The following is a 24,046-nucleotide window of genomic DNA, read 5'->3' as shown; positions in this document are numbered from 1 at the left end:
GACTTAAAGATGCTGTAGATAAGGTTTTAAGGGAAAAACAGTGTTTTTCAAGGAAGAGGAGAGGATGTGTCGGCTGAATTTTCACTGCTGAAACATTGATTGATACATTTCTGAATCATCAAATATCTTTAGTCCCAATCTTTTTTTAGGCTATCAGCAAGTGTTTGATTCAGCTGACAGATTTTTTTTATTCAGCCGATGAAGGTTCTAACCTAGTATAACAACCAGATATACATTAAAGTGATTAGTGATATGTATGAGAAAATAATTGTTGGGGTTAAGGTAGGAAATGAGGTTAGTAGCTGGTCTTGAATAAGACATTTAGTCCTAGTCTAAGTCGTTTAGACTGAGAATAAGTGAAGGCGAGGAGGTGATATTTGGCATCGGTAAGATCGATCAAGTGGAAAGCTTCACTTAATGCTTAGTATTATTATTGTGTAGGTGTTATGGGGTGCATTGGACACAGTGAAAATAAAAAGGCAGAATACCTAATGTCCAAAATGCTTTTTCGTAGTTCAAAAAGGTTGAATTTGAGTCTAAGAACCAAGATTTGAATATTGGAAGCTGCAGTCATGACAGGGGTCAAGTATGGTCCTAAAGCGTGGGCGCTTTTGGAGCCGGAGGAGAATCTGTTAAATGTTTTCCAAGAAAATTTTCCTACAGATAGTTTCGGGTACCCATTTGACTGATCATATTTCAAACAGTAAATTATACGATTATTATACGAATTTTTCGGATATCGGATAAATTATACAAATTATTCGGATATCTATCTAGGGTCAAACAAAAAGCAAGTCTTCCCCCAATTGGGGTGGCACGAGGTTGTAAGAAAGAATTTAAAGGAAATTGGAACTTCTTGGAAGGATGTAAAGAGGAAATCTTTGAAGAAACTGAGGGAGGAGGAGCGTGTGCAGCGGTATCGGCCTCAGGTGACCTGTTACTGTAGTGCGTTGTCAAACAGGTCGTGGTAATAAACTGAAAGGAACGATGCGGCTCAACAGTAACCGAAACTCTAAGAAATTGAGTCTTGATAACAATGGATATATCAAACGAATCGAATCTTGATACTTATTGAATGTAAGTAAAACTCATTAAATATAATGGTACCCATCAAAAGTTACGAGCATGAGAAAATGTGTCCATTTTTTAAAAAAAGAGGGGAAACACCTCCAAAACATAAATTAATCCTAATGAAATTCCTCCTTTTTATGAGGTATACTATACTTCAGCTTACCGGACTTCAAAGAACCAGCGCGTATATTCTTTTTATGAGGTATGCTATACTTCAGCTTACCGGACTTCAAAGAACCAGCGCGTATATTCTTTTTATGAGGTATGCTATACTTCAGCTTACCGGACTTCAAAGAACCAGCGCGTATATTCTTTTTATGAGGTATGCTATACTTCAGCTTACCGGACTTCAAAGAACCAGCGCGTATATTCTTTTTATGAGGTATGCTATGCTTCAGCTTACCGGACTTCAAAGAACCAGCGCGTATATTCTTTTTATGAGGTATGCTATACTTCAGCTTACCGGACTTCAAAGAACCAGCGCGTGTATTCTTTTTATGAGGTATGCTATACTTCAGCTTACCGGACTTCAAAGAACCAGCGCGTATATTCTTTTTACATAAGATCTATAATTTTTTTTTATGTCTTAATATCTGATTTATTGTTTCATATATTTTTGTTTTCAAACTAAAGCGTTTTTTCTTGTGTTCTTTCTTACAACTCCTGACTTTAAACCTAATTTCTAAATACTTTAAAGGTGAAAGGGGGAAGGGGGTCTTTGAGCCAATCTCTTATAGACATGTATGACTTGTGTACCCTATTTCGGAAAAGATCAGTTTTGGTGAATCAGCTAATATTTGCAGGTAGCTACAAGAACTAACATAAACTCAATATTAACTAAAATATCTCTTTTTGTTTCTCATTGGACAGTAGAACATTGTGTTTCTCTAGATAATATTCTGAGAATGTATATGAAACAGAGGAATGTCTAAGCCTTTTAAGCTCTTCAACGGTGAAAATTCAGAAATATCCTCAACTCGTTCGTAAGGGATTGATTCCCTAGAAAAAAAAAAAAAAAAACTTTGGCCATCAGTTACCAGCCTTCGAGGTCGCTTCTTCTTTTCGTGCCAGCTTTGTCCAATTAACCTATGATCTGAAGCTTTTTACTGAACCAATATCATGTGCCAATAGATTTTTCAGTGGTAATAGCAATTCTAGAGTCACTCGTTCTCTGCAAGGAAATTTTTTTTCGGGGGGGGGGGAGTGCTGCTAGAAGCTTCGTTTTGCCAGGATTTAAATAACATAAAGAAAGAAAACGATCAAAAATGGGGTTTTTAAAGGCCAAATGAAAATACTGAAGAAAACACAGAAAGCGACACTGTGCTGGGTAGAGAATTTAGAGTGGCGAAACCCTATATAGGCCAGTGTATTCTCCTGATGAGCCCTTGTGTTGGGTGTTGCCTCTGAATTATTTGTCTATATTATTTTTTCTATTGTTTGGTAAATGACGACTTATACTTATTGACGACATGACTGCCTGTCCATGGATTATTCTTTATGGTTGATTGTGTGTGGCTATGCTGTTTGACCTATGGGATTGTATGGATGAGTAGGGTTAAGGCCTCATTCAAGTGCTTGTCTATATTAATCACTAATTTAGGAAAACAGTCTTCCTTTTCTCCTTCTGTCTCTCTCTTTTTTTTTTTTTTCTTTTTTTTCTTTTTTTTTTTAGTGTGTTTGTGCTGTTGCATTGGTGATTTCTCTTTTCATGATATATATATATATATATATATATATATATATATATATATATATATATATATATATATATATATGTGTTGATTCAGAGATGAAGGTAAAAACATCTGTGTAGAATTGGATATTATTAATTATCAAAGAAGTAAGCTTTTTCCTTGAATTTTAATTCCTGCAAAGCTGGTTAGTTTTCGAAATATTTGGCAAAAGATCATAGTTCGTGACCTGAGCAAAATTATTACTCAATATTTCAAGAAGTGAGAGATAATCCTATGATAATTTTATTGAATTATTCTGACTGATTAATTATTTTTGCCAACTTTACTAATAAGCAAGCAGAAGAGGGGAGGTTTTCTGTTGCAAGTATGTCTTACCTGCCAGGAGTGGTGTCTCCCTTAAACTGCGGGGAATAGATAGCAGAAGCCTACGCATCCCTCCCACGCTGGCATTTCGAGCTTCTGAAATTTAGCCTACTACATTTTCGATATCATCCAATTACCCTGTGACATCATTTTCTTTTTTGGGCTGCCAAGATTCTGGGATTACGCTTAATTACTGAAAGACAGGCATGAGCGAAAAACTTGTTTTGAATGATGCACTAGATTTTCTTGCGCGATCGCTATCCTAAGGTGTGTAAAAATAGGATGCATTGTAACATCGACTGTGAATTTCTTTGCGGGTGATGCGATCTTATCAGCAAAGGAACTTCTTTATTATGAACTTAACACGCAAGGTCGAGTTATCTGTCATGTCAAAGACGACAAAAGCATTATTGCCATGGTTAAGCTCCTCGTATCAGCTGTCAAAGAGAAGAAAAATATGCCACGCTTTGTTATTTTCAGTATCTGTGAAACTCCAGTCATCGGTGATGCTGTTTCTGCCACACTGGCTTCAGAAGCAAACGAGATTTCCCGAAAGATAGATTGATTTATTGACATCACCACTCGCTCGATCTTAAATTGGAACTCTTCGAATACTGAAAAAAATAACAATGCATCAACCTCTGCTACCTACAATTCGCAAAGCGTAAAACCATCATATGATGTAGTACTAAAAATTGTTCACAAGATATGAGGGATCCTCATGACCATAAACAGTTTATTGAAAGCATATGCAAAGAGGCTTCAAATGTAAAGGTCTTAAGCGATTCAATAACGACTGAAAAATTATTGTGCGCTCCAACTCAGTGGCAAACTTGAAAATAGTTGAGAGTGTGAAAGCCGCTCAGCCATATATAAGTGCTTCTGTGAAAGAACCAGTCTTCACAGCCGCCGTTAAGGAAATCCCCAATCCTTAGATTTTTCAGACCTTCAGCAATTAATCCCCAAAAGCACAAAGATAAGCCAGTATGGTGCTTCTTGCACCTTTAAAGGGCAGTCCGAGACTTGTAGTGACCTTCACTTTTTCGTGAAAGAATCAGTGCGCATTGGTTATGAACGTCTACCTGTTCAGGAATTTCTTTTCCTTCTCCGTTGATGCTTTAAGTGTCCCTAGTTAGGTCACGTAGCAATGAATTCCCAATCGGGTGCTATTTGTGGTCGATGTGGCTCTACCAGTCATGTATCTAACCGTTCAAACGTGTGCACAGCTAGTGTGTTCTGTGTGTTATGCAAGGCTTGTGGCCACGCCTGTTGCAGTGTGAAATGTCCAAATAACCGTCCAACCTAGATTCAGCTTAATCTACATGGTCAAAGTGCCAAGAGTCAGCCATAAGGTCAGTGTGATGTGCTTAACCCTAAACATTAACGTTGGTGTAACATTATAATAAAAAAGAAATCACCAATGCAACAGCACGAACACATAAAAAAAGACAGAAGGAGAAAAGGAAGACTGTTTTCCTACATTAGTAATTAATATAGATCAGTACTTGAATGAGGTCTTAACCTCACTCATACATACAATCACATAGGTCAAACAGCATAGCGATACACAATCAACCATAAAGAATAATCCATGGACAGGCAGTCGTGTCTTAAGTAAGTATAAGTCGTCATTTACCAACACAACCCAACACAAGGGCTCATCAGGAGAATACACACTTGCCTATAGGGTTTCGGCACTTTAAATTCCCTACCCAGGCAAGTGGCGTGCCTACCATACATTTGCTATGGTATCCCCGTGCTAGGTATCATCCCCAAAATATATGCCTATGAAAAAACAAATGTAAAACAACCAAGTAACACCAAAACAAACTTATCATACCCTGGTTCTGGCCCTCGTATATTAATATTACGAATTCACAATCCATGTTAATACTAAACAATTAGTAAAATTTTTTTCACTATATCAAATCTTCTCTATTGACGAAAATGTGACCTAGATAAAAATCAAGGAAATGAATGCAAAATAAGATCATTCGAAAACAAGATATATGCAAAATCCTCCAAAAATCCACTCTCAAATATTAGGGACTTGCCAAATTCAGTAGCAAAGAAAATCAAAATCAACCAAAGATTTCGCTAAGTATTTCAAGACAATTCTTTCAGTATTTATTTAAAAGTTCGTCATAATGAAAACTAAATTTTTTTATTGCCAAGTTAATTTATTTGCAGAAAAACCTCTTAAAATAAAATTTTTGGCTTAAAATTTTACATCTATTTTCAAAATCAATATAATTATTACAAATCCTAGCATATCTAAGTAACTGTGAGTAAAATGCTGAATATGTGATATTTGAGTGTATGTTACTTTCAAGGAACGGAAAATTCATCACATCAAAATCGAAATCATCCGTTTTATTATATTTTTCAAAACCTAATTTATTATTATCAGAAATATCAATATTCAAATCTTAGAAATGATCTTCTAGACCAGTGCCATGACTAGGTTCAAGAGTGAGCTCTGATTATTATCAGAAATATCAATATTCAAATCTTAGAAATGATCTTCTAGACCAGTGCCATGACTAGGTTCAAGAGTGAGCTCTGATGGGTATATATTTTTAGAAATATCAATAAATTCCTTACAATTTAAAACCAAAATATCATCTAAATATCTTTTATTATTTGACAAAACATGTTTTAAATTACTTGGATTATTCTTATCCATCATATATTTATATTCGAGTTGACTTAAAAACAAGTCAGCTATAAATGGGCTGGCATTCCCCCCATGGGAATTCCCACGATTTGCTTGTACAGATTACCATTAAATCTTATATAAGTACTAACTGTTGGGGTGGCGCTTCGCGCCACCCCAACACCTAGTTGGTGGGGGCGCTTCGCGCCCCCACCGACAGTTTGCAACAGAATATTCGGAAATACTTTTTCAATCAATTCATTTTTGGACGTCACTAAATTACAGAATTCAGCAGGTAGTTGTATACGTCCTGAAATTGAGTCTACTGGGAGCTTTCCGTTTCCAATTGCCAGCAATTGATCTGAAAATGTTTGACCAGAGTCATCGTTTTGCAATCGGACACGCATATTTGTAGTTAATTTTAATGTCTTTACGTGTGCCCATAAATTAGAATTTTTCAGGCAAGCATTCATTTCGTCTGCAGGGGTTGATCTAGGTATTATAGGTAAAGTTTGCCTGAAATCTCCCGCAAGCAATATTAATGTGCTGCCAAAGGGTTTCGAATTTCCTCGCAAATCTTTCAAACATTGATCCAGAGCCTCGAGCGATTTTTTGTGTGCCATTGTGCACTCGTCCCAAATAATAAGTTTGCATTGCTGTAATACTTTACCCATCCTAGATGATTTGGAAATATTGCACGTGGGAGTTTCTGTAGAATGCAAATTCAGAGGCAATTTCAAAGCGGAATGAGCAGTTCTTCCACCAGGCAGCAACGTTGCGGCTTTTCCGGACGACGCAATTGCCAACGCTATATCATTTTTTGATCGAATTGATGCCAGAATCAGTTTTATCACAAACGTTTTACCAGTATCTCCTGGCGCATCCAAAAAGAAAATTTCTCCAACGTTGTTATCGACACAATGCATTATCGTATCATAAATGTCTCTTTGTTCTGACGTTAACTTGGAAATGTTATTTTGTACATACGACAATAGATCACTCGTACTGTAACTTTATTCACGATCCAATTCTACACATGTCGAAACAGCAGCGGTACGATTAGGTGAAGGCATTCCCAAATCCTGAAGAGGTTTGTTTGCCATACATACGCACAAATCTTCTATAATAACTAAAATGTAGTTATAAATTTCTGATGTAAAATCAAAAGTCATATCTGACGTCTCTAACCGTTTTCGATGGAGTATATCTTCGGACATTTTCGATTTATATTTTTCCCATAACTCTGTAAGAGCTGAAGGAGAGCAAGTTGTTAGTATGATTCCAAACAATGCACGAATTTGACTTGGAGTTGACGTTTCGCACGCGTCATTGATGCAATTATCCCAGTGTTGGTCATTCTCCAATAAACTCAGAGCTTGGCATGCACTACGGTAAGTGTCATGTATAGTACCGTTTACAGTTCTCAAATACTCAAAGGACGTCGGACCAGGTACATTCACCAAAAGCAGGCGTAGAAAGAAGCATTCATGTTGATTGGGGTGAACGGTGTAGAGTCTTCCTATCGTGGTATCTTTGAACATGGTAGGTTGGCCGTCGACTGACTTACCCTGTTTTCGACGTTCAAATACTTTATTTTTAGTATTCCACGTGTAATTACGAAGGCACTTCAGTATACAGCAGTTTTTTTTGCAAAAGAATCATTTTTGCATAGCGAAAAGAAAGCAGTTAACTTTGTATCCGGTGGATTCAGGGCTCTTTGTTGCACGTTGGATTCCGAAAAATAAACACGTTGACCAGTCTGTAAATGTACCGCTAAGTGAACAACAGCTGGACTACGTTCATGTATCGGAAATGAAAGAATTCGCCAAACAGCTTCATTACTACTTATGTATCTTCCAGCCTGATATTGTACGATTTCGTCGATATCTTTGATTTCGGACTACAAGCCAAAAACTGCCATGTCACTGCCTTTGTTGACGTATTTACATATGTATTTGATTGCCTTTACGGAGTTACAGTATTCAACGTTTATGTGTGCATTAAGTGTTTTTGATAATAATTGGGAATATGGAACAACCCACTGGTTATCTACTTCGATGGTGGAACCGTTACGCTTCTTTATTATTGCTGTTTTACCGCCATCTTCAGTAGATCTTCTTCTATATTGTGGGTAACCATCATTGCCAGTAATTGTGTTGGGTACTAAAAGTCGAGGATATTGCTTTGTGCACCTTCTTTTGGCCATGCATGGTGAATTTTCGTTCAGTGCACCGCAAGGTCCAAGTATTTTATAATGTAGCCAGATTAGTATATGTGCGTGTGGCAATCCTCGTTTTTGCCATTCCACTGAGTACATCCAGCATCGCACTGACCCACTTCAAATTTTACTATGTAGTTTATCAGTGATTTCAACTTTTGCCGGAAGACACGGGCCGTAATGTCATGTCTATGAACCGCCGATTGTCCTTGAAGTAAAAGCTGCTGTATCTTGTCCCAAGATTTATTACATGTAAATGTATTAAATAAATCTGGACGACCATAGAGACGAACATACGCAAGAGCATCTTGAGCATATTCATGCATATGACGGGGACTGCCAGCATATGACGAAGGTAAAATCGTTAATCTTCCAACGTTTGTGGTATTACCGTCATTTACAACTGCATCTCGCAAATGAATGTATTGTTCTGAGCTAAGCTTGGTCTGATTCAAACGGATAAATAGCAAACGTTCTGATTCAATTTTTGCATACATATCAACGAAGTATTGATGAAACAATTGACGGCATTTTAAAATATAATTGTCTTCATCCTGCCGAATCATTAGTCTATAGGAATAATAATGCATTGCACTGCATTTCTTATTCATTTCTTTGTTAGTGGCTGGATTTATCAATTTAATATTAAAGTGATAGCCGGATAAAAAAAAACGCTTAGATTCTGACGTAGCTCCAGTAAGCAAAGTCTTCAATGGCTCTGGGGGTGCAGCCAGTTGAGGAAGTTTAACCTTTTCCTGAGGCGCAACACATTCCCATTGTTTCACCATTAAATTTCAAGGCCTTGCAGTAGGGACAAATTTTAGACAAGGTCCCGATTTGAACACATTTACTGTAATCATCGACTGGACTGTACCTGAATGCCATGCGATAATTTTCACGTTGTTCTTGTGATTCCTCGGCACGACTTCTTTTTTCACTTTCTCTTTTAGCAGCAAGTCTGGTTTAGCGTTGCTCTGGTAGTTCCTCGACACGCCTTCGTTGACGGAAATTGCACATTCCTAATCTGGCATTATCTCTTGAAGCCGCAAGCCTGTTTTCACGTTGCTCTTGTGATTCCTCGGCACGCTTTCTGTTCTTACTTTCTCTATCAGCCGCAAGCCTGTTTTCTTGCTGTTCTTGTGATTCCTCGGCACGCTTTCTTTTCTTACTTTCTCTATCAGCAGCAAGTTTTTTGGCATAGACTCTTTGAGCAGCTTCCTCAGCTGTTGCTATTGTAGGTTCTTCAGTCATTTAACAATTAAACATTTTTCCGTCTACGATCTTCTTACAATTAAAAATTTGTCTTTGAACGAATTTCTTAAATACCTTTAATGACGTCATCGTCATAACAAATATGACGACAACTAACTTCATGACGACATGATGACATGACGTCACTCGACAGACATAACACACATACAACTTATCTTTATATATAGAGATTATATAAAACAAATTCTAATAAATCAAAAATCATATCTAAGCTGTAACATCTCGAGCTAACTGTAGTCTTAAAGCAGTTGGTCCATATAGCTTTTTTATTATAAGTGTCTATTTTTAAGAACCTCTTCTAGATAAGAGGAAAGATTTCTTGATAACCGTTTCTAACACTACATTAAGTGATAAATTAGTATACATTGTCGTAAAATCGAAAGACTCGATTCTTTTAGCTGAAACCATTGTTAAAGAGTCTATCACCTGCAGTTAATTTTTAACACTCCAGTATGGATTAAAATTCGAAAATTTTAATACCGGAACAATAGGTTTTAAGTTTATTTATAATTTCCTTTAAAATTTAAGAGAGGTCAGTAGCAGCTATGCGGGTTGGACATCTAGCTGCTCCAGCAATAAACCGTGGTTTAGGTGGATTCTTATGAAATTTTACAGTTCAATATAGGGAAGGGAACTTTTTTATTATTGTCATTAATTCTAATATTAAATTTTTTTAAAAGTATTTCTTCAGTTTTTCAATTACATTTTCATCCTCTAAATTCACCTTTTCGTAAACATTAGTCGTGCATAACTCCCTTGTTAAGACATCATAATACAGCTTCTGACAAATTATGACAAAATTATTATTAGCTTTATTCACCGGCACAATTACAAATTCAAAAAGAAAGAGAGATACTTAATACCTTCAATTTCATCGAGAGTGAAAAGGTCAAGCTTGAGCCATACCTGACAAAATTCAAAGACTATACAACACCTAAAACAAACAGCGTGTTTTGAAGGTACATCTTTCAGAAACATAATCAACATGAGGGATACACTATAGAAAGCTACATAACAGAGGTGAAAACCTTGGTTAAGGCCTGTAGCTACAGGGACGCAGACGAAATGGTACGAGATAGCATGGTCAGTGGAATATTGCACCCGCGCATAAGAAAGTACATGCTAGTAGAAGACTTGACTTACTTTGACTTATGTCTCCTGCCTGCCTCCTGCCTCAGAGTACAGAGTGATGTTAGCCTCCTCCGACTGGTGCGATCAGCAAAAATTGCTAGTAGAAGGAGATGCTCTAACCCTTGAAATAACCATTGAGAAATGATGTATGTTTGAAACAACCCAGGCCCAGCTAAGAATGTTTTATGAAGGTAGCATAAAAAAGAATGATTCCATCCGCAGAATGAATCGCCCTCCTAGCCTAAGAAATGACAAGTTCAAGACCACTAGCCCAAGATCCAGAAAATGCTACTTTTGTGGCGGTAGCTACAGCCCTAATCATGCATGTCGTGCAAAAGGAAAGACATGTACCAAGTGCTGCAAGCCTAACCATTTGGCAAGTGTCTACAGAAGCAACAAGGTTGTCAATGTAGTTTCAGGCACCACAACCGCACTTGAAAACTCTGATCATGAAGACAAGATATTTCTGCATGAAGTCTCCGAAACAAATGACAAGAAAGAAGCCATAGTCTCCCACACAATAAAAGCCCAGTTGCCAGTTAGCTTTAAAGTCGACATAGGAGCGCAAGCAAATTTCCTTCCTGTCAAGGATTTTGACATGCTCTCGTCAAAGCCAGAAATGACCAAGGCTAAGCAGAAGCTTACTAGCTGCCGTGATGGCAGGATTCCCTTTCAAGGGACATGTACTGTGAGCTGTGCTTACGAACAATCTAGGCCTTCCAACCAGCAGCTCTACATTGTGGAAACAGACTATTCCCATAATCGGCTTCAGATCAAGCTTGGATATGAACTTTATTAGACTGGTCATGAATGTTAACTCTGGAAGCACTGATGAACCAATCCACAACTCTGTTTTGGAGGTTATTAAAGAGTTTAATGATGTATTTGAAGGGCTTGGAATGCAGGATTGTGAGTGCCATTTTTATTTGTAGGATGGAGCCATCCCTAAGTTTTATCCTGTAAGGAAAATTCCTTCAGCTCTTCGCGGTAAGCTTAAAGCGGAGCTTGATAGAATGGAGAAAGACTATGTCATTGAGAAACTGACAGTCCCTACTGAATGGGTCAACTCCATGGTGGCCGTTCAACATAAAGATGACACTTTCCGCCTCTGTATTGACCCTGTGGATCTCAATTAATTCGTCAAAAGACCCCACTACCCTATTCCAAGGTTAGAAGACTCTACATCCAACCTGCATGGAGCGAAGTACTTCACAAAGCTAGATGCACGTTCAGGTTACTGGCCGTTGTCGCTTGACGAGGAATCCTCAGACCTAACTATTTTCAACACTATCTTTGGAAGATACCGTTTCAAGCGTATGCCGTTCAGCATTATATTGGCCCAGGGCGAGTTCTAAAGGTGCATTGGGGAAATTTTTGAAGGTCTCACTGGCTTTTTAGTTGTCATAGACGATCTGCTGGTTTTTGGGTCAACCCTGGAAGAGTATAATCAGCGTCTTGTTGCCGTCTTAAAGAGGGCACGAGCAAAAGGGGTGAGGTTCAACCTCAGCAAAATTAAATTTGGCATACGAGCGGTAACATACTTTGACCAAATCATTGGCGAAAAATGAATGTGCCCAAATTCAGAGAAGCTATGTTTAATTAACTTAATGCCTAAACAAGTGAACAAAGAAGATTTGACCGCTTTCCTAGGAATGCTGAATTACTTAGCCATATACACCCCCAATCTATCAACAAAGTATAAGGATATTCATGACTTCTGCAAAGACAAAGACTTTGTTTGGGAAACAAAACAAGACGTTGCGATGAAGGAAATAAAGGGCTCCACGGTGTCGTACCTTCATTTCTTCGATCACCGAAGTACCTCAATCGACCTGACAGTCGATACCTCGTCACACGGCCTAGGAGCATACATCTCGACAAATAGACAGGAAATAGCATCTGCACCACGAGCCCTTATGCCTACTGAGTAAAGATACTCACAGCTAGAGAAAGAGCTTTGCGCCATTGTATTTGACTGCCGATATTTCCACCACTACACCTATGGAAGGCAAGTCAATTTGTTTACTGATTATCGCCCTTTCGAAACTATCTTACGACAGCCTTTGAACAAGGCCCTAGCAAGACTACAAAGGATGATTCTCCAGATTCGGCCTTACGACTTAAGTTTCACTTACCAACCCGGCGCTGAAATACCAGTCACCGATGCATTATCAATACTCCACCTATCTGACGTTGACGAGGCTACACAGAGAGAACTCGAAGCATATTTACCACAAGTTGTCAAGTTGCTTCTGGTAAGTGATTCAAAACTACGAGAAATCTGCAACCAATCTAAAGAACATCCCCGGCTAGTCGCACTCAGACAAATTATAGAAACTGGCTGGCCGTTTTGCCGCAAGCTATGTTCTAGTCATGTACTGCCATTTTGGGGAGTCTGACATGAACTGTCCATCAACAACCAAATCATTTTCAAGGGAGACAGGATAGTGGTACCAGCATGCTTGAGATCCGAAACGTTAAAACAACTACACGCTTCCCATCTACTGGCGTAGAAAACAAGCAGAAAGCCAGGATGCTCATCTACTGGCCTAGACTAAACGCAGACATATAAAATCTGATTGTCAGATGCTACACATGCCGAAAACATAGCAGGAGGCTACAAAAAGAGTCACTAATCGGCTCACCAGTATCAGTTCTCCTATGGCGACAAGTTGCCTGTCACGTATTCACTTGCTACCTCCTAGTGGAAAACTACCATAGCCGCTTTTTTGAAACTATTCTGTTGCGTGATTTAACGTTGGCAGAAGTAATCTTGAGACTGAAGCCACATATCCCAATCATGATACCCGATGATGGTAGCCAATTCGTATCCCAAGAATTCAAGACGTTTGCCAGAGACTAGGTACTCGAGCTGAAAACTTCGAGCCCAATATGCCCCCAGTCAAATGGATTAGGGGATAGACTATCCCGACTTGCGAGAGCATCATGACCGAGGCAAGTGAGGAATACCGTAACACCCCGGTTGAGGGTTTAGCTGCCCCTCAAAAATGCTCATGAGCCGCCAGCTCCGCTCCAAACTTCTATGCACGGAAAAGCACTTGAAAAAAAGAGTGGTACAGACCTCTACATTTTGGCAAGCAGAGAGATGGTTCAGCCTAGGCAGAAGTCTTATCATGACCGGCATGCTAGAGAACATCCCAAACTCAGAGGAGGAAACCAGGTTTTCTCCAGAAAACAGCCAGGAGCGACGTGGAAAATCGGGGAAAATAATAAAAGAGGTTGATTAACCTAAATCGTACTACCTGTCATCTAAAGATGGTTCGATCCTTCGCCGGAACCGCAGACACCTAATCAAAGCAGCCTCTCGCTCCACTCCTGATGATAGACCTACGATGGAGAATCCCCCCAGGGCTGTATCAAGGTCATTAAACCTGAGTCGGGCTACCGATCTCCCTGACACTACCGCAAGCGTGACTCCGCACAGATCATTGCAGGAATTCTCGACAACTGCCACCGAGCCCGGTTTAGTTGAGACCCGCCTGCCAGATGGCGAACCTTCCAGCATAATTACAGCACAAGCCACAGCTGCTCAGGCTACGAGAGAGACTAAACCAATAAAAAATACCAAATAACAATGTGACGTTTGTGTCTAGGGTTGTTCTGCCAAAACCCATTGGCAGCTGATGGAAGTGAGCCTAGTGGCTCCCAGTGTAGTGTTCTTTTGTGTCCTGTAGTGAGTGATAGTTTGCCAAACAATTAGCAGTTAGTGTAGTGAGCCTAGCGCCTCCACGCCATGAGGTAAAAGGTGCTTATGTTTTTGAAAATAGCTGAAGGAAGATGTAGCGTTATGTGATACCGTGCTCTCATGCCTGTGGTTGTGCACCAACTTGCTATTATGTGCTTATGCTTTTTTGCTATTATGTGCTTATGCTTATTTGCCTTGATACGCTTATGTTTACTTAATTTTGCTTATAGTGTTCTTTATTATAGGTGCCTTGATTTTGAATAAAGATTTATTTACCAAATATTGCAGGTGGGCTTGTCCAAGTCTTCAGTTCTTGATGAGCTCGTGTCAAAATATAATGTGATTTGCTTATAAGAGCATCTTTTAAGTCAGTCAAGTCTTAGTCTTTTGGATACTAGAGATAAATTCACTTGCTCTACATCTCCTGGAAAGCAAAATAGAGCTGGTGGTAGACCGTCGGGAGGTCTTGTAACTTATGTGAATTCCACTTTAGGTTCGCTGCTTGTAGAATCCTGTGATTACTTTCCTTTGTTAAAGTTGATAATATATCTGTACATAATGTTATTTGCCAAATTATTACCATAATGATACGTCTGAATGTATTTTTGCTCTTGCTTCTGAAAAGTTCAGCACTACAAGCTGAACTTTCTAGTATTTCTAGTAATTCTGCATGTCTAATTGTTGGAGATTTTAACTGTAACCTAACTGCTCCATCTGCTTGCTCTTCTCTAATTGGTGAAATATTCGATAATCGTCTGATGCTATTATGCGCCTTAAGACAAAGATGTCACGAGGCGTAGATGGAATTCACGCTTTAAATATCGAGAATGGCGGCCCTCCGCTTTTAGAACATCTAACGTCAATGTTGCAGATGATTTTTACACAAGGCTTGGTTCCGTCAAAGTTTTGCGTGGGAGATATTTCTCCTATTCCAAAAAAGGGAAAAACATCCAACTAATGCTCATCTTTCAAGCCAACAACTGTTTCAACCAGTTTATGCAAGCTTTATGAACTACTATTTATAAAAGAGCTTGAAGAAAAATGTCACACGCCTCCATATCAGTTTGGATTTCAATATGGCATTGGATGTGCAGACGCCCCTGCAGTTGTTGCTAATGTTCTGCTTGAAGCTTCTTGTACAGGTAGTTCACTCGCCTTGGCGAGTCATGATGTTCGCCTCGCCTTTGACTCCCTGTTCCACCCCCTTATGCTTTTAAGGACTGCTAAAAGAGGAGTAAATCCGGCTATCATTATATCTCAAAGAGATATGTATGCTAAGCTTCGAGTCCGTCCAGTGTGAGATTCTTGCATTCCCTCTGGTCTCAGTATCTCCTTAGTCACTTATGCGGATGACAATTTTGACATTAGCCGAACTTTGGACAAAATTTCCGAAACCTTCCAAAAACTGCAAGCAGAATATTTAAAATCTAGTCTTGAATTTGACGCTGCAAAGTCCGACGTTATGGTTTATAACTGGAAAGGCCCACTTCATACATACATATACTTAATACACTTCATAGAGGAATCCTCGTTTCGTTGTGCCAATTCCTTTGCTCCCACACTGAAAGGCACCAAAATGGTATCTACCGTTTTTTGTTGTGTTCTTTGTGAAGTAATACAAAGATAAACCTTTTGAAAGTTCTGTGTAAAATTTTGATAAATCAGTTTGATATTTTTTTTTCATTTTGTATGAAATAAATGCTATATGTTAACATATAATGTTTTTATAGTTTGACGTGTTAAGAATACGTGTAGAAATAAGTGTTATAATGTTTTTGTCGTTTGACGTGTGCTATTATAGCAAAAAGGAGTTTTTATTTATTAGAGAAGTAAGGGTTTCGTAGTTTAATAATCTAATAGGGGAATATCCTTTTTTCTCTCATTTAAGTCATACAAATACCTGAAATGCCCTTGTATTTTTGCCACGACAACACATAACTCTGTTGTTTCAAGTGGGTTAAATATTATAGTGTATAAAATTTCTTCATTATCATCTAATTTCTGATTATCTCTCATTTGTCTTTTCTTAGCAAGTGTGGCTAGTCATCTCAATAAAAACAAACAGAATAATCTCGTAGTTGAAATTTTCCCTGGTTTTGGTGCAGTGACTGAATCATTGCTGAGAAGTGGACGTCGAGTTGTCGTCTACGAAAGAAGATCATTTTTAAAAAAGCGTATGGAGGTTAGTGAGTCTTCTTAAATGTACAAGTTCTGTTTCACCGTTTGATAATCGTTATCAACTCGGTAATCGGTAATAACTCGTTATCTTTGGTTTTGCACTATTTTAAGTTCTGTTGTTATTTACAAGGTTATATGGAATATCTTTTCTGCATTATATGCTATATATTTCCAATAACTTGATATCTTTCTTAATACAATATTTTAAGCTGCCCATTTCTATGCTATCAAAAGAGCAAGATTTGCCGGCTCTTTGCCTAGTCTCCCTCCCCTTCCTTGGGTATATATGTGTAGACAGATTGCTAGATATATTTCTGTTAAAATAAACTCTAATAATGTAATTAGCCAAGCTGTCTATAAACCTGAGTGTAGTCAAAACCAAGAGGGCACATGAAAGGGCTGAAGGCTGTAGTGAGGTGATGTTAAAAAAGCCGACGTTAAAGTAGGCTAAAGTAGGATTAATATATCTTTCTAGGCTGAATTTCTTTGGCTTAATAGTTAATATTTTTCCATTGAAATTGCCTCCTGCTTGTTCAAGCTATTTTTGGAGTCATAAAAAGGACGAAAAGTTATAATATACATTATAAAGACAAACCTACGGCCATTTTAAAAATGGCTTTTATGAAATATGTTTCATGCCTATAAGCTATTTTCGAAAGATGGAAATTCTACATATATATTCATGTGTTCTTATAAAAGAATACGTTATTGAAGTTTTCTTTAAAGGAAAAAAATAATTTTAGGGTTAAGTTTCGGCTGTTTTCTGCCTAAACCTAATATATTTACTTTCGAAGTTTACGAGAAAATCGCAAACAAGGATTATTCTTGTTTTCTTTTGTTTTGTTTTTTTGAGCGGAGATATAGATAAAGATGTAGATTTTTCATAGATTTTCAGAACCATGTCTTTTTCCAGTCTTTGCCATTCTTTTTTCTGCTGGCGCAGACACAAAATTTTGTAATTTAAATATATTAAAATTAGGTTTAGGTGTGGGAAATCGGTGAAATCTGTTTTCACTCTGTATTCACCAGGTTTTATCTCAGAATGTATAGTAGGTAGAATAACTCTGACTGCACCCTTTGACTCATCGTTTTGAGATAAAGGGAGCTTGATCTGTAACTCAAAAATCGGATTGTTGTGTAGGGACTAGGTTTTGACTCTTATGACAATCACAGTGGCGATTATGTCTGATGATACGCGTGTCTTATCATACGCGTCCTAGTCGAGTGCTTGATGTGCTGGATTTGGAATCCTTGGTCCGAAGGGCGAGGGTTCGAATCCTAATGTATTAAATTATTTAGTTTGGGACGGGGGTCTCCGGCGTGACTCTGTAAGCTAAGCCAGAGTTGACCCAGCTCTAAATGGGTACCCGGAGAAATCTTGGGAAGGTAGGCAGGAAGGGGGTGCGACAGCACAGGATGGCGGGCCCCCATCCCATTGCACTTCCTGGCTGAAGGGCCTTTTGACGGAGATCAGCACCATGGGTTTGGACTTGAAGGGTCTAGTGCTTTTACCATTTATCTTTACCTTTTTTATCTTTTTATTTTTTACCTTTTTATTCCTTTTTTATTCTTTTTTCCCATCTTTTTTATTCCCTTCATTCCATCTTTTTTATTCTTTACCTTTTTTATCTTTTACCTTTTTCTTTTTACAATCGCGTTGTATTGATCTCTGCTTTGCAACAGGGGGCTTGATGTTCAATTTTTGCTGTCACAAGCCTAGGAGAGGCGTGCTACCTGTCCTTGTAAAGAAATCCTAGGCAACTGGAAGGTTGACGATTGTCGATACATGCGTCACCAACGATTTTGGAAGATCTTTTTGTCTACTAGTCTATGGCAGAAGACAGCCAAAACAGGCTTTGTAATAGATATTTTCTGAAATTTGTTAGTTTGGTGTTTGGAAGTAATTTTGCTCTAGGAGCAACATTTTGTTTTAATCCGGTTCTTTTTTTCTTTTTTTTCTGTTTTTTTTTTTTTTTTTTTTTAGCCAATTTCAGTCTATTAGGAGAAAGTTTTAAGGGTGTAACCTTTGAAATTCTTACCGAAAGTTTGGACTACAGGCCAGATTAATCAATAAGATATTCTACTTTGGAAAACAGTGTATGATTCTTGCCTTAGGCGAAAAAGGATGGTTTTCGCTTGTTCTTTCGCATTTAAACAGTGTTTGAGCGGAGGGAGTTTTATACCCTGTCTCAAAGAGACAGGGTATTAAGTTGTGCTGCTAAGCTTTCATTTTGTGAGCCATGATTCTACTTTCGAATGTAAAGCTAAAAACGATCAATCTAGAAACGATGCAGCACCGCAAGTGGACATTCATATCACTCTCATTATTAAAGAATTTTGGGATTTCCCTTTACCCTTTTTTTAGTGGTAACACTAAGAATTTGTCTGACGGGAAGAAAATCAGTTTTTGAATTAAGGAAAATACAACTTTATTTTTCAATAAATGACAAATTAATTAAGTGAAAAGAGGAATAAAAGAAAATGAAAGAAACATTTGAGCTAATAATAAAATGTTCAATGAAAGTCAACAGTGAGAGTAAGAGAAGAATCTAAAAAGAGACAGAGTTGCGTCCTTTTTTGGCACTACGTCAAAAATACAATTGAATGAGGGGGCATATTTACATTGACATTCAGCATATAGAAAAAACAATCAGCCTAAAATCAACATATTGGACAACTGAAGTTGTGATTAATAAGTGTGAAATTTGGACAAAAGAAATATGTAGCAACTTCTTTTTAAACATGAACATTAGATATTGGACAGCTGAAGTTGTGATTAATAAGTGTGAAATTTAGACTGGTTCTTAAAGAATCTAAAAAGAGACAGAGCTGCGTCCTTTTTGGAACTACATCAAAAATACAATTGAATGAGGGGGCATATTTATATTGATATCCGGCACGTAGAAAGAAAAATAGCTGAAGTTGTGATTGATAAGTGTAAATTTCGGACAAAAGAAATTCAGTTCAGTTCAGTTCAGTTTATAACATCAAAATAAAGGACAACAATAACTCTACCCCTACAAGGTTCCATGGCCCGTTACATAGGGGTTTAAACAAAAAAAAATACCAAATAAAGAGTCTCTTCTTGAAAAAAACAAGAAATTCAATTAAATAACTTTGGGTTATTTTTACTTACCACTTCTTCCTCGAAATTCAAATCCAAGTCCACACCATCTCCCACCAACACAAAAACACAACAATTAAAGTTAAATAAATAAACGTGCTCAAGCCTAGCAACTAGGGATGTCGCCCTACCCTCATTATTCATCATAATATTAAACAAATAACAATATTAAATCAAACCAATTCAAAAATAAATTTATTCTCAAATTTTATTCTCCATTATATTTATGAACCAAAAATATTTTTAGTTGGGTTTTAAAGGCATCAAACGAATGAATGCTGCGGACATTATTAGGGAGACTGTTCCAAACATGCTATTCGGGGACTAAAATCTGATCTGACAGTCTTAGTTTGAGGTAGGTTAGGTTCGTTTAGTTAGTAGGTTCTTTTAAAACACGCCCGGTAAACGAGAAGAAGTAAACTTCTATTAAAAGACGACCGGCAAAATATTTTCAGTTAGAGCTCATCAGAGATTTCATCAGGCTGTATGGGCTTTAGTGCTAAGATGGCAGCTGTGTTTTTGGATGTCCCTTTTCAAATAATCTTCTATTTTAGGCGCTGAAAGAGCAGTTCACAGTGTTTTTTGATTGCAACTTCGAAAATTACTATTTACCGACAAGTATTCACTTAGAAAACGAAATAACTGAAAACTTTTATCAGCACCTTCCCAATGTTCCTTGGTATAGCCGTAAGTTGAAGGTGCCTTATTCTTTCTCAATTTATACGCTTTTACTTTTTTTTTCAGATCTATTCTGCTTTTGTTTGTCCTTTATTAGTGCTCTCTTTATGAGTCTGTTGTTCGCAGACCTTTTTCGTTCTTTCTAGAGACGATTTAGCGATTGTATTGCCAAACCAGGAGCCATAAAACTCTTCTATCAAGTCTCATTTTCACCCCGAATTTGCTTAAATACTTTCCTACGACTTATTGAAATCTCCGTCATTTTTAAAAGTTATCCGAGAACATGAAAAGCATGAGATGACATCATAAGTGAGATGATGTAAGGTGCCTCTGCGCAAATAAAATTCTTCCATGTCGACCACTGATTCCTAAAGTGGTCCAGTTGTCCCTCGGGGGTTCTTCGAAAGACTTGACGGGGTCTACGATGGCGTGACGAAAAATTAGGGCTCATAATTTGAAAGTGGGGGTCCCCGACAATTTATCTGGTTTAGACAAGAAGAATTAATATATTGACTTCATTTACTGACATAATAATATGTTGTGACAATGACAAGATATGACAATTTTAAAACAATGACAAAATATGGAGTGATATAATATGCTGACTTCATTGACCAATGTAGGAAAATAATATTTTAAGAAACTCAGCAACTGCTGCTATTAATGTTTAATTTTAATTGTATTACGACTGTTATCATATTACAATGTAGTATTATAACAATAGTAATTAGTATTGTAATAATTATCTATTCGAATAAATTCAACACAAGAAAATATACTATTTCTGTTTCTACCGTTCTAAATGGGGAGTACTCTAAATAATGTAAAATGTAATTGACTGGTTTCTTCTGCTGTGATCAGATGTAAAAAAAGTAAAGTTGGATGGACTCTTTTGATTGATTGACCTACTTTACTTTTTTGACATGCACTCACAGCACAATGAATTCATTAATTAAGCAATCATTTCTTACTCCTTTTTTCTCGAAAATTGCTAATTCGGGGTCGGGACTATCTCGCACCGCAAATTTTTATTATCAAACCTAATTATCGCATTTTTTGTCGAGTTTTAGGAATATGGTAGAAATGTAGCTGGGGCTCCACTGGAACCAGCAACATTTTGAAAGTTGTCTATGAGAAAAAAGCTGGGGAACCCACCAATAGTCTACGTAGCATAGAAATGAATTTCCTAGTTCTCTGCTTTTGCTGAGAGTTCTAAGTGTATCTGGGGTAAATTATTTCACGTTTCTCATTTATCCAAGTAACTTTTAAAAATGATTCAGATTGACCAGATCAGAGAAAAACATCTAAACGGATTTTCATCTGAACTGTTTGGAATTTTTGCACGATAGGTATAGAAAAATAACCAATTTACTACTTCAAACTGCGTATTATACTTATTATCCGAGTTTGAATAATTCCTTTTCATTACTTTTCTTACCCCAGGCTCGAGTATAGCCGTAAGTTGAAGGTGCCTTGTTCTTTCTCAATTTATATTTTTTTGCTTTTTATGTTCAAGTCTACCCTTACCTTTATTTGTGCTTTTTATGAGGCTCTACGTATTCTTAGAACTTTTTTTGTCTAGATAAGATTCGGCTATTTTCGCGAACTAGTCAAGAGTTAATTTTAGAAAAAATGTTACCTACTAACGAAACTAGGAAACACTGAAACATCAACTAGGCTAAAAAAAAACCTACCTCCACCTTAATTTTTTGGCCTACTGTTTTAAAAAAAAATTTGGCACAACACTTTTCGAGATAAAACGCAGAAAAATAGATAAGAAACTTGAGTTTGCTTTTGCCTTAAGTATTGAGTTGCCAAAAATATGGTATATTACTGGTAAAATAAGCCTACAAAGAAGTATCCTGTTATACCCTTATTTGAATAATAGACACTAGAATAAGAAGTACGAACTCCCGGTCACGACGACTCTGGGAAGAGGTATCTCAGGTCTTCTTTGAAATGCAAGTGTTGAATATATGATAAGTGGGCACCCTTTTGGAAAAAAGATGCAGTTTCAATAAGAATATTTTTAAGGAGAGATAGAAACAACAAAGCCAAATTTTTTCACGGTCATGACGCCTCTGGGAAGAGGTATCTCAGGTCTTCTTAGAAATGCAAGTGTTGAATATATAATAAGTGGGCACCCTTTTGGAAAAAATGATGCAGCTTCAATAAGAATATTTTTAAGGAGAGATAGAAACAACAAAGCCAAATTTTATCACGGTCACGACGCCTCTGGGAAGAGGTATCTCAGGTCTTCTTTGAAATGCAAGTGTTGAATATATGATAAGTGGACACCCTTTTGGAAAAAAAGATTCAGCTTCAATAAGAATATTTTTAAGGAGAGATAGAAACAACAAAGCCAAATTTTATCATGGTCACGACGCCTCTGGGAAGAGGTATCTCAGGTCTTCTTTGAAATGCAAGTGTTGAATATATGATAAGTGGACACCCTTTTGGAAAAAAAGATTCAGCTTCAATAAGAATATTTTTAAGGAGAGATAGAAACAACAAAGCCAAATTTTATCATGGTCACGACGCCTCTGGGAAGAGGTATCTCAGGTCTTCTTTGAAATGCAAGTGTTGAATATATGATAAGTGGACACCCTTTTGGAAAAAAAGATTCAGCTTCAATAAGAATATTTTTAAGGAGAGATAGAAACAACAAAGCCAAATTTTATCATGGTCACGACGCCTCTGGGAAGAGGTATCTCAGGTTTTCTTTGAAATGCAAGTGTTGAATATATGATAAGTGGGCACCCTTTTGGAAAAAAAGATGTAGCTTCAATAAGAATATTTTTAAGGAGAGATCGAAAAAACAAAGCCAAATTTTATCACGGTCACGACGCCTCTGGGAAGAGGTATCTCAGGTCTTCTTTGAAATGCAAGTGTTGAATATATGATAAGTGGGCACCCTTTTGGAAAAAAAGATGAAGCTTCAATAAGAATATTTTTAAGGAGAGATAGAAACAACAAAGCCAAATTTTATCATGGTCACGACGCCTCTGGGAAGAGGTATCTCAGGTCTTCTTTGAAATGCAAGTGTTGAATATATGATAAGTGGGCACCCTTTTGGAAAAAAAAGATGCAGCTTCAATAAGAATATTTTTAAGGAGAGATAGAAACAACAAAGCCAAATTTTATCACGGTCACGACGCCTCTGGGAAGAGGTATCTCAGGTCTTCTTTGAAATGCAAGTGTTGAATATATGATAAGTGGGCACCCTTTTGGAAAAAAAGATGAAGCTTCAATAAGAATATTTTTAAGGAGAGATAGAAACAACAAAGCCAAATTTTATCATGGTCACGACGCCTCTGGGAAGAGGTATCTCAGGTCTTCTTTGAAATGCAAGTGTTGAATATATGATAAGTGGGCACCCTTTTGGAAAAAAAAGATGCAGCTTCAATAAGAATATTTTTAAGGAGAGATAGAAACAACAAAGCCAAATTTTATCATGGTCACGACGCCTCTGGGAAGAGGTATCTCAGGTCTTCTTTGAAATGCAAGTGTTGAATATATGATAAGTGGGCACCCTTTTGGAAAAAAAGATGCAGCTTCAATAAGAATATTTTTAAGGAGAGATAGAAACAACAAAGCCAAATTTTATCACGGTCACGACGCCTCTGGGAAGAGGTATCTCAGGTCGTCTTTGAAATGCAAGTGTAGAATATATGATGAGTGGGCACCCTTTTGGAAAAAAAAGATGAAGCTTCAATAAGAATATTTTTAAGGAGAGATAGAAACAACAAAGCCAAATTTTATCATGGTCACGACGCCTCTGGGAAGAGGTATCTCAGGTCTTCTTTGAAATGCAAATGTTGAATATATGATAAGTGGGCACACTTTTGGAAAAAAAAGATGCAGCTTCAATAAGAATATTTTTAAGGAGAGATAGAAACAACAAAGCCAAATTTTATCACGGTCACGACGCCTCTGGGAAGAGGTATCTCAGGTC

At 37.4% G+C, this 24,046-nt stretch overlaps 1 protein-coding gene across 3 annotated transcripts in view; it reads left to right on the top strand.

Annotated features, from left to right (window-relative positions):
- Nucleotides 1-24,046, top strand: part of LOC136027591 (uncharacterized) — a 72,579-nt gene that overhangs the window by 25,770 nt on the left and 22,763 nt on the right. For 2 of the 3 annotated variants that reach the window (XM_065704982.1, XM_065704981.1), the window contains exons 3-4: nucleotides 16,142-16,293; nucleotides 19,968-20,100. In XM_065704982.1, coding sequence (XP_065561054.1) covers nucleotides 16,142-16,293; nucleotides 19,968-20,100 — 285 coding nt within the window. Of the gene's footprint in view, nucleotides 1-16,141; nucleotides 16,294-19,967; nucleotides 20,112-24,046 lie in introns of all 3 variants that reach the window. The other variant, XM_065704983.1, reaches the window with a different exon arrangement.

This window comes from Artemia franciscana, chromosome 5 (genome assembly GCF_032884065.1).
Source record: "Artemia franciscana chromosome 5, ASM3288406v1, whole genome shotgun sequence".
Taxonomy (NCBI): Eukaryota; Metazoa; Arthropoda; class Branchiopoda; order Anostraca; family Artemiidae; genus Artemia; species Artemia franciscana.
The sequence above is the reverse complement of the archived record's forward strand: the minus strand, read 5'-3'. Positions and strand labels throughout refer to the sequence as shown.